Source organism: Montipora capricornis, chromosome 9, assembly GCF_036669925.1.
Source record: "Montipora capricornis isolate CH-2021 chromosome 9, ASM3666992v2, whole genome shotgun sequence".
Classification (NCBI taxonomy): Eukaryota; Metazoa; Cnidaria; class Anthozoa; order Scleractinia; family Acroporidae; genus Montipora; species Montipora capricornis.
The window spans coordinates 312,501-323,294 of record NC_090891.1 but is presented as its reverse complement, the minus strand read 5'-3'; the positions used below and the strand labels follow the sequence as shown (position 1 = coordinate 323,294).

General features: G+C 39.2%; 1 protein-coding gene across 1 annotated transcript in view; it reads right to left on the bottom strand.

The window, feature by feature from the left end:
- Positions 1 to 328: 328 nt before the first annotated feature.
- LOC138016638 (adhesion G protein-coupled receptor L4-like) overlaps positions 329 to 10,794 on the bottom strand; it is a 66,249-nt gene continuing 55,783 nt past the window's right edge. The window contains exons 13-18 of the mRNA XM_068863833.1: positions 10,403 to 10,550; positions 6,406 to 6,490; positions 4,607 to 4,673; positions 3,319 to 3,401; positions 2,202 to 2,328; positions 329 to 1,404 (exon numbers count right to left, since the gene is read on the bottom strand). Coding sequence (XP_068719934.1) covers positions 1,225 to 1,404; positions 2,202 to 2,328; positions 3,319 to 3,401; positions 4,607 to 4,673; positions 6,406 to 6,490; positions 10,403 to 10,550 — 690 coding nt within the window. The 3' untranslated portion in view covers positions 329 to 1,224. The remainder of the gene's footprint in view (positions 1,405 to 2,201; positions 2,329 to 3,318; positions 3,402 to 4,606; positions 4,674 to 6,405; positions 6,491 to 10,402; positions 10,551 to 10,794) is intronic.

Sequence of the window (10,794 nt, the reverse complement as noted above, 5' to 3'; positions counted from 1 at the left end):
GACATAGTTACTTGGCATGCATCCTATCTTAAGGATACTTGATTGGTTGAAACGTTCACAATATTCAATTTCAGGTCACGTGACCTATAATTCGATGGTAACGAATAAAATCTTTTAAAAGTGGGGAGTACAAAGTGAAATTTAAACTACTTTGTTTTGCTATCAATTTCATACCACTTGGGTACTGTTTATGAATTATGAATTCGCCTTTTAAGTTGGACCATTTAGACTAATTATTACGCAATTTAGGGAAATAGGTCATGTGACTTAAGAAAAAGCAGAATTTCTCCTCATTCAAATTTCAAATGCAACCATTCAAAGCAGCAGATAATTCACGTTGTTCTGTTTATTAATTTGTTGCCTGAATCTTTCAAAAATGTGGGGCGCAACTTCCCCCTATTCTAGAAAAAAAGCATTTGTTTTTCGTCATTATACAGAAAAAACTGGGTATTAACATTTGGTACTTAACAATGTGGGCAGAGCTTTAGAGGGGGCTGTTTTCTGTATTAAGAACGGTACTCACGTACTTGAAAGGCCAAACATTTACCCCCCTTGGAGATGAAACACACTTCAATTGCGGCGATTCATTTAAGAAGGGATAGTTTAAGTTCTACGACGCCGAGGTCAACGAGAATGTGTTTAAATTAAAAATGGTTAGTTCACGTTTTCAAACTCTTTCCTTATTATTGCAGAATTGTTCTACATCTACGAATTCGCCATACTATCTAGGAACTAAATTGGCAGGATAGGTAATATGCACCGATCTGCGTTTTCGCAAACTGATTCGTCATTTGGTCATTTCGCGTTTCAGAATTGCAAAGAACCTGCTTTCATTGTTGCCCACGTCGTAGATCTTCACTCTTTGACTTCCAGGAGTGATAGGTATGTAAATTCTCTTCACAACTTCAATGATATGCCAGTTAGGCAGGTATTGAGAATGAAGACTATTATCGGGTTTGATCTTTGTATAACACCAAACTCTCATGACTACCCAAAAAAGAACCCTATGGTACTAGTTGGGAGAATTAACGTTTCGATCGTGGAATTAAAGGGTTAAAGTCTCTAATATCAGAGCAGAGTACGAGTGCGAAGGAATAGACGTGCGTGAAAAAGAAGGCCTTCATCGTCCCAACTCACGCTTTTCCTCCCTCGCACGTGCACTGCTCATTAACTTTTCCACTTTGTTAACAGCTAATTTTATCACCGCAATTCATCAAACACCAGTCAAATTGAAGTTTGGCAAACTCTCGTCTCGTTTCCGGAGTCTTCTAGGCCGTGTTGCTGCTGTTTGCATCTGCAGGTGGAAGTGGAGCTTCTTTGAAATCTCCACCTATGAAGCTTATGGTGAATCTCCGCTCGAACACCGCTGTTCCTCACAACGTGCAGCACAAATATAAGTAGACCCTGTTCGAACAAAGAAAATAAACGAATATAAATTAATCGGCTGCCATGCTACTCGGTCCAGCGCATGCACCGCAAAAGAAGACCCTGAAGCTCTGCAAAGATATTGTTTAGTGTTGAGGTTGAAAAGCGTGGCAGCCGATCATTTGAACGAATGTAGATTCCTTGTGTTTACATACATTTTTAATTAGGGTTTTTTTTCCTGAGTCACAGTTTCCAATAAAGATAAAATGCGAAAGTGAGTTTAAACTCAATTTAAGAATAAAAAATAGCGGTATCGATCAAAGATGTTGAGGACGTTTCGATGACCTCGACCTCGCTTTAGAAAAAGAGTGAAGTATAAACTTAAAAACATACAAGCCAGCAGTGTGCGAAGGAGGATGAAAGCATAAGATAGTCTTCCACTCTAGCTCATGCGTTTGTTCACCAACACAGACGTAGGGTAACTATGTTTCCCGCCACAAAACAAGAATACCATTACAAAAAAAGAGGAAAAATATATAATCGTGCGGCCCGCGTTTTTTGCCGTACCGTCTTCATAACAACAACGTTGAGGGTTTGGTTGGCCTTAACAAATCTTTGCCACATACTCCACCAATCAGTGGTTTGGCTCAAACGACTTTTCCCCTCGTTCATGATTGGTTCTGCCATTTTTCCCTCAATGTCTTCCTTTTTTGGAGAAAAAAAAAAGGTTTCCTGATCGAGTTTGCATTAATTCCTGAAACCTGATTAAAAACAGCCATTATATTATTTTCCATCTCGTTTATACGTAAGGACAGCCAAAACGGTATTGTACAAACCTGAGCAGAGTTGAGAATGGTAAAAATATACTGGAATACCAATCTCGCATCCGTGGCAGCCAGTAATCCAAACACCCATGTCAAACCCAACAAAGGGGACAAAATGCTACAAGCTTTGAATCCCTTCCTAGACCAAAATCAGCATGCGAGAAAGAGTATAAATATTGAAACCTAAGAGTTGATTATGTAAAATTGGCTGAGAGAATTGACAGATCCTTGCATTTATCTGGACAATTTAAGCAATTGCCTTTTATAGACCGACCTAAAAATTTTAGGACGGTGGATTCAACGGGATTCGAACCTATAACCTCTGTGATGCCGATGCAATGCGCATGCTCTACCAACTGAGCTTTGAAGCCACTAAGTTGGCAGCAGGTCAATTTTCTGGGCTCTTGTGTTCCCGTTGATTATGTGCAGGAAAGCATAGCTGAAGCATAGCTCGGTCGTTCAAACGTTGGATAGCACTTCACTGCACATAAATCACAATCTGTAGGATATGCTCTATCAAATAATAAATATGTCTTACTAACCTCGTTTTCTCGGTCCGTACTGTACGTTACGGATTGAATTTTTCCCGATATACGGACCAAGCGCGAGGGGCGAGGCCATAATTCAACGGGAAAAAAAAAACGAGGATCCCTAACTTACAGCAGGGACCGAGAAAACCAGCCTAGTAAGATATTTATTATATCTCTGAGGTAATCAGTAGGAAAGGAAAATTGCAGTTTAAGTCAAGCGGAAGGTTTAACTGCCACAACGATTGCACATCAAAATTCCCAAAAGAAAAAAAAAATCTTTTGAGCTTTATAAAGTAGTTGCTTGCAAGATTGAAACGGTTTTACAAGTTTACGTAACATAAACGACATGAAAAACTTGTCCTGGAATGTGCATTCAGCTCTTGATTTCTAACTCTTTTTTACGTCCAATGCTTTCCAAATTCACGAATATCGCAAAATTACTCTGATTGCCTATTTCATGTCCTGTACCAGTCTCGTGAGAAAAGCTTCTTTCTCTTCTTTCTTCCAGATCATCTTTGAAAAACAATTCATCTGTTAAATTCTTATTTTAAAACAAATAGAACGAAAATTGCCAACTTCCTTTCACGGACAAAACGTACTTAAAGGACCTCAATTTTGATGGATTCGGGTCTTTCAGGTTCCTTATCTCTCGCAGTACTGCAATGAGAATCATGACGTTTATCTAGGAAATAAACACAACACATAAACGTTTTCAAAGAAATAGGTCACGGGATATGCCAGTTGCTTGGCAACTGGAAAGGAAGTCAGAGTCCCGGACCTAGTCACTGAGGGACTAGGTTAGAACATTCGACCGCTGTTCCGAAGGTTGTGTGCTTCATTTTTGGTTTTGGCTTTCTCATGGGTACATTACACCAATACCACCATAAAAAAAAAAAAAATGAAATATGCCGATTTTGCACCCTACTGGATCTAACCCTTTGACTGTCAGGAGTGAGCAGTACGTACATTCTCCTAACAATTTCCATGAAATTTCAGGCAGACAGGTATTGAGAATGAAGATAATTATCAGCTTAAGAGTTGTGATCTTAATCGAAAGAGCACTAAATTCTCATAACCACCCAACAAAGAAATCTATGGTACTAGTTAGGAGAATGAAAGTATCGATCTTGGGAAGGAAAGGGTTAAGATCTTCCCTCTTTGGCCTCTGTTTGCTGCTTACCTAATTCACTTTAGCCTTGAGAATAAATGAGAGTAACTGACCTACTTTGTGGAAAAACACGAGGCTTTAAGTTGCTTCTTTTCCAATGACAACAAACACAACCAGTTTAATCATTAAGTGAATAAAATCTCGCAAAAATACCACCCACTGACCTTTTCTTCTTGTGAGTTTGATATATCGTGTAAGTTATAATGAGGTAGAGTATTATACACTTTTGCCCAGTCAACTCACAGATTCGTATGATGGAGAATAATCCGATACGCAAAATTTATTCAGTACCTCTTGTAAGGCTATGCCAAAACCTGGGTTCAATTCTCCTTCCTGGCTAAACGTGTGGTTTGTCAGTCCTTCACTCATTTATTTATTCAGTCAGTCAATCGGCCACTCAATCAGTCAGTCGGTCGGTCGGTCAATCGGTGAATCAGTCAGTCGGTCGATCGGTCGGTCGGTCGGTCGGTCGGTCGGTCGGTCGGTCGTTCGGTCGGTCATTCGTTCGCTCGTTCGTTCGTTCGTTCGTTCGATCACTCAGTTATTCGTTCGTTCGTTCGGTCGGTCGGTCAGTCAGTCAGTCAGTGGATCAGTTATTCAGCCAGTATGCTTATCTATCAGTCATGCACTTCCTCCTTTGTTCGGTCGGCCTATGTACTTTATCAGCAAGTCATTAAATCAAATTCAAATTCTCTCAGTGGCTAAAACAAATGACTTACGAGTATTATGATCAGGACTGGAACAATGAATGACCAGCTTAACTTCTTGGAGAATGACAGCCAACAGCTTGAAAGACAATGCAAATAATCCCTCAGTGAGTATGATTTTTGAGACTATTCTAGCAGCCATTAACCATTTTCATTTAAGAGTTAAAAATTGGCGGCGCGGGATAATCATTTGGATGCACTGCGTTGAAATTCCAATAAACGAAATGAAGTTGTCTGTGGGAGTGGTTCTAAGTCAGTTTATCTCTACCACGCTTTACAAATGGCCAAGTGATTGCCTCCTCGTTATTGGTTTACAACTCTTAGTCGGTTTTTTTTGTAGACAGTAAGTATTTTACTCCCAAATAAATTATGCAATTGAAATTGATGCACTTATTTGGTCAGGTTTTTTTCAATGCGGTTGTGTTAAATGTTGTTTTCACCACAAGCTTCGAGCTTTTATAGAACCACCTTTAAAGGATCTTTGGTCGGCCGACACCGTCTTTGTAAGTGTCTCTCGAAAGAATGGTGGCCAGTGTAACAACATTTTACAAAGCACTGTCATCGATCGTAGAAGCCCTTCGACTCTTGGAAACAAAATGGAGGTCAGATGGCGAAGTAAGTCTACAGTTTAAAGTGGTACTATGATCAAAAAATCATTTCCTTTTTTTCTTCTGATTTTGAAAGCGTGTTCGCTTAACACCTAACTGGTAAAATTTAGAGCTTTGAGTTTTATCCAAACGCTGTTTATTTTGAGTGTAAGTTTTGGATTTCATGGTCCGCCATTACTCACGTTCAAAACTGGCCGATTGGACCTCACAGGGTTGGATCTAGAGAAAATGACGTCATTTACTCACTAGCTTAAAATTTTAGCGTGTAAACGCAATCTATTATATATGCAAAACACGTGTTGAAAAGTCTGAAAGCCCGAAACTCCCGTGCTGCATATTAATTAGGCCGCGTACACACGCATTGCGTTCTTAAACTAGTGAGTGTTTGACGTCATTTTCTCCTCGACCCAGCTCTCTCAAGATTTTGAAGTTAGTAATGGCGGACCAATAAATAAGAAAATTCCAGCTAAAATAAACAGGCGTCTTTTTAAAATCAGAACTTAAAACTTGGGTGAGTTAGTGTTTAGTTAACATAGTTTTGAAATCCAAAGGAAAAACAAAGTTTTTTTTGGTCGTAGTACCACTTTAAGCCTCCAAAATTCAATTTTAAGAGTATAAACCGTTTTAGACTCCTTCACACAGATTAATTCTAAGTCGTCATAGTGAAATATTAAAAGCAAAACTGTTTATTTTTCTTATCGTTGATGGTGGTGGGCGAGGGCTGGACGTATTTAATGTTACGCCGGTGTTACATGACGTCATATAACATCTCTCAGCTCCAAAGGAAACAGCTTGAAAATAAAAATTGGTTTATCAAATTAGTTTATTGGTAAATTGACCACCGTATTCGAAAGTTGACGTCTCGAGCGTTAGTCCATTCACAGCAACTCGTTGTTACGAAGGGTAAACGCTCGAAAAGTCATCATTCGAATTTTTTTTACGGTGGTCAATTTACCTTTTTAACTCAGTTGATAAACCTGTTTTCTGTGTGTCCCTTCCTCACCGACAGTGTCTTTAGAAAATTAAACCCTTATATAGAGTTTTGAATACCCACTATATGAACTTGATATTTCATCGATAGACCACTCCCGTCCTTAATCTTTTGCAGCCAGAGCTAGCGCTGATTCCCTTTAACAAAAAAAATGAACACGACATTCGTCGAATTCGAGGAAAGCCGGAAGACTTGCATATCAAATTACTTACAAATTTTCGTTTGTGTAATTTTGTAAGACTCCACCATCTTTTGAACTTATCCCAAGGGAAATAGCTACTGGTATGATTGGGAAACCTGTGGAGGAAAAGAGTCGATAACTGAACTGAACAAATAAGCCATTAACTTCGATTAATTCCCTCTTCAATTTCTAATTGGCTTACCCGATCATGATGATCCTTGAGTGAAGATTCAAGCCCAGTACTTTATACTAGCACAAAAATCTGTCACAGCCCTTCGAATCCTCGGTACAGTACCTAGTATTTTTTTCGGGCACGGCATGGTAAATTTTTCTTGTGTAAACATAACAGTTAACAAAAGGCATATTAGGAAACCGTATCAGAAATTACAGGGGTGCCGAGAACATCTTGGGAGGTGTACCGTGCCGCTGTTTTGGGGTGCCGGGCCAATTATTTTTGTGCGCTTTATAGAAAGGATTTCAGTGTTAGATTCTTCAGAGGCACTGAAAACACTCTGGTAATTGATTGGCAAATTTGGAGTCTTCTGATTAGTTTAGTACACCGTAAATAAACTAAACGAGGCAAATGGAATTGCAAGGTGGCGGAGTTTGCTTAGACTGAGATGAAAGCCTTCGATGGAAGTGCGTAGAGTATTAAAAAATGAAAAGAAGTCGGTGGATTTACTGACAACAGGGGGGGTTCTCGAGGCACACCAGAAACTCAAGTAATTAGATGCACGCAGCGCCCAATTGGCTTTTATAAAATAATTAGGATAGTACGCGCACTCTCATTGGTCAATAGCTGTGTTTAGATGAGAGTATGGAAACACGGCTGTGACATCAGACGAATTTTGATTGGTTATGTATTGTCAGACGTGCGTTCGATTGGTTGGTAGGAAATATGAGCATGTGCCAAGAAAATCTGTTTCAATCAAGCATTAAGAAAACCAGTATTTTCCTTCATTAGTTGAATTATCTTTGAGAAATATTTTATAATAGAAGACTTTTTCCGTGTTTCCATAGCCTCATCTAAATACTCGGGGGAGTTGGGAGAATTCTCGACAGTTATGCAAACCCTCGACTGCGTCTCGGGTTTGCATAACTGTCTCGAATTCTCCCAACTCCCCCTCGTGAGGCTATGGAACCAAGGAAAACGTTCTCTGTTGCTTTAAATAGCACGGTCATGGGTTCGAGTTTCGTTCAGGACTGGATTTATTTTAGCCATTTTTGCATCTGGTTAAGTTGCTTCATAACCGCGACGATCAACAAAGCCGTAGCCAGTATTCGTGAATTTTTTTTAAATAAAGCATGTTTCCGGTGTTGTCTTTAAAATGTACTCATCATAAACACCTAAAATACCTATACGAAGAGAATTTAACTATGGACATTGCCTCAGTCATAATATTTTCTGGCTACGACTCTGATCACTTTCACAAGAAGACCATAACCAGGAGACTACAATTCCAATACTAGGTATATGTAGTGGCATTTTCACAGATTGAGCTATTTTTAGACGAGTTCTTGAATACAATAGGTCTTATTCACGATAGCCCCCATGTTGGTTTTCAAATTGTCATGCAAATTAGCCATGTGTTATGTTGGGGGGCAAACATTGGAAAAAAGGCAAACTGCGGAAAATCGGCTCGTCGAAATATTGAAATAACATTGCTAAAACTACATTTTAGAATTTAGAATTAAGAACCTTTTATAATAATTTTATATCTTTTGATTGCCTTTGACATTTTGCTCATTTTTCGCTAAAAAAACATCGAAGTAACTTGTGTAATCATTCTATTTTACTGCTTAGGTGAGAAACATTGAAGGAACGTGAAAAGGATCATCTGTGTCGGGCTAAGATATTCGTTATAACCTATCGAACTTGCGTTGTTTGCCCCCTCAGAAGTGTGTGGCTAATTTGCATGATAATGGCAAATCTAATATGGCAGCCATAGTGAATAAACGTGCAGCTATATCCAGGAATCGCGCTGGTCTCACTTCACATTTATGAAGTAAGTTCTACAGTTCGATTTATTTCGTTGTTTAAAAGACTTTCAATGACGATTTTGGAAGAAGTAAGAGCACGAATTCGAACCGCTTGCGTCTAAGCATCCCCAGATGACCAGTAATCTACTGACACAAGCGATGCACGTAATTGCTAATTTAAAAGTATTGACATGAGATAGCGGTTACAAACCTTAACCCTAACCGTAACCCTAACCCTAAAAAATAAACAAAAAAAAATTGGGTGCTTAGACTTAAATCTTTGAACAATATCGTCAAAAAATGAGTGTTTAGACTTAATTTTTCGGATCAGCGCTGGTTGAAATAAGTGCTCAAACGCGAATGGAAAGACCTTAGACAGCAATAACCAGAACCAGGTTGTAGACCAGCGGTTTTCGTTAAAAGAATGGTTTGCTGGGGGGTGCTCAGTCTCGCGGGCTCAGAAAACCTGGTTGTGGTGTTTTTTCGACGCGAATACTATCGATGCATATTTTACATCATGTAATTACTGTGAAATGTCCACAATCCTTCTCTCTCTGGCAACATCCAATCACAGCCCGGTGTAATTCCTGTGTTTCGCCGCCACTGTGAATAAGGTCAATTAGGCAGGAGGACATGGGCTCTTGGATTTGGCTTACATGAGTAACCATTCTTAATCACATGGGTAATGACTTATCATGCAAGTCTTGTGAAAAAAAATCAATCGAAATACAACTCGGTCTATAAAAACACCGTTCAAAATATAATGAAGTTGTACGCTCCTAGTCATGGGCTTCTGCTTTCACGTAAGATCAGCAGCTTATGTTCACTTGAGGAGCATAGTATTCCTATAGAGTGTTTTCACTCACATGATCCGTAAACTTGTTTTCCACCGAAACAAAAGAAAGCGTTTGCATGATAATAGAGCTCAATTCCCGAAGGGTTAGTTGGGGACACCAACATGACTGCCATTCCTTTGTTTGGGGACACCAACATGGCCGCCGTGACGTCACGTTAAAACACTCTTGACCAGTGATGATAAGCAAGGAGACACTTCGTGAAGCTTATTAAAATCGGCCTCTGTCTAATTTCTCGAATTTCGCGACATATCTGACATAACAGTTACGGACGGTGCTTACTAATTCAAAGGAATTTTTCCGCGGTTTACAGACAATGCGAGAAAAGCAGATCTTAACTAGTGTTATTGAAATTCAAAAAGAAAATTGGGGGTAACCACGCACTTTTCGAGATAATTAATCAACGATATATGCAAAATGCTTTAAAATTGAAAACAATGTTTGATGTTCTTTTCCAAATTCAAGATTAATTATCTCTGAAAAATGCGTGGTTACCCCCAATTTCCTTTTGGATACCAAGAGAACTTGCTAAGTTCTGCTTTCTCTGCATAGTTTTGAACCGCGCAAAAAATATCCCTGTATTGATAAGCACTGCCGATAAGAAATCCGAGTATCTCGAGATGCGCAGAATGTATGCGCAACAACAGCAGGCACCGTCCTTAAGTGAAGCATCCGTTCCCCTGTGTTTATTTCCGTTAAAACGTTAATTTCGCATCTTTCTTCTACCGCCAAAAATCTAAAAACAAACTAAGCTGCTGGTTTCTTGGCTCATTTCATTAAATTCTCACCAAGAAACGATGCATAATTTTTGCGGTGTTTAATAAAAGAGCATGCAGGAGTGTTTATGGGGTTTCAAACCAAGAGGCAAAGCCTCGCGGTTTTAGAGCCGATAAAACGGGACCTGCGAGCTTATTGAACGCCTTTAAAAAACACATTCCACTTAAAACGTGTCCCTCTGGAGGTTCAAATTGTGAGGGGAGCACATAAGCATACAAGAAAACAAGCTACACCTTATCACTATGCTTTACAGAAGGAATTCTAATGAGGAGTGTTTTATCAGTTTCAAAAGCTCATGCACGTGACGTTTTAGGGGTGACCTGATAGGCTGAATTATTAGTGGTTCTTTGAATGGTATATATGTGAACAACCTTTCTTGTAGATACAAATTGTACGGTTATTTACTTGAAAACTTACCCCATGCAAAGACATAAAGATACCAAACTTTAACTGATCTGAAAACTTCAACCACCATGATATAGAGATATACTCCTTCCAAAAGCATCCAGCCAAACGATACCAGGAAAAGGTAATGAAGTAATATTGCCACTGATACACAGACAGGCTATGAAAAAAAGGAAGTAGGAAAAGTTATCAGTTGTGTTAAAGAAGACGGTGACTGAGAGATGTGAGTGGATTAGTAGTTCGGATGGTCTACCTCGAAGTTATCCACGACTCATGGAAACATAAATACTGCAAGACCTCAGCTTGAGATTTTGCTGTAACGACCTCAGTCTCGGTTATTAAGTAATTAGTACTGACGGAAGAGGTAAATGTTTCCGTGCCCCGATCAAAGAATAATGATCAAT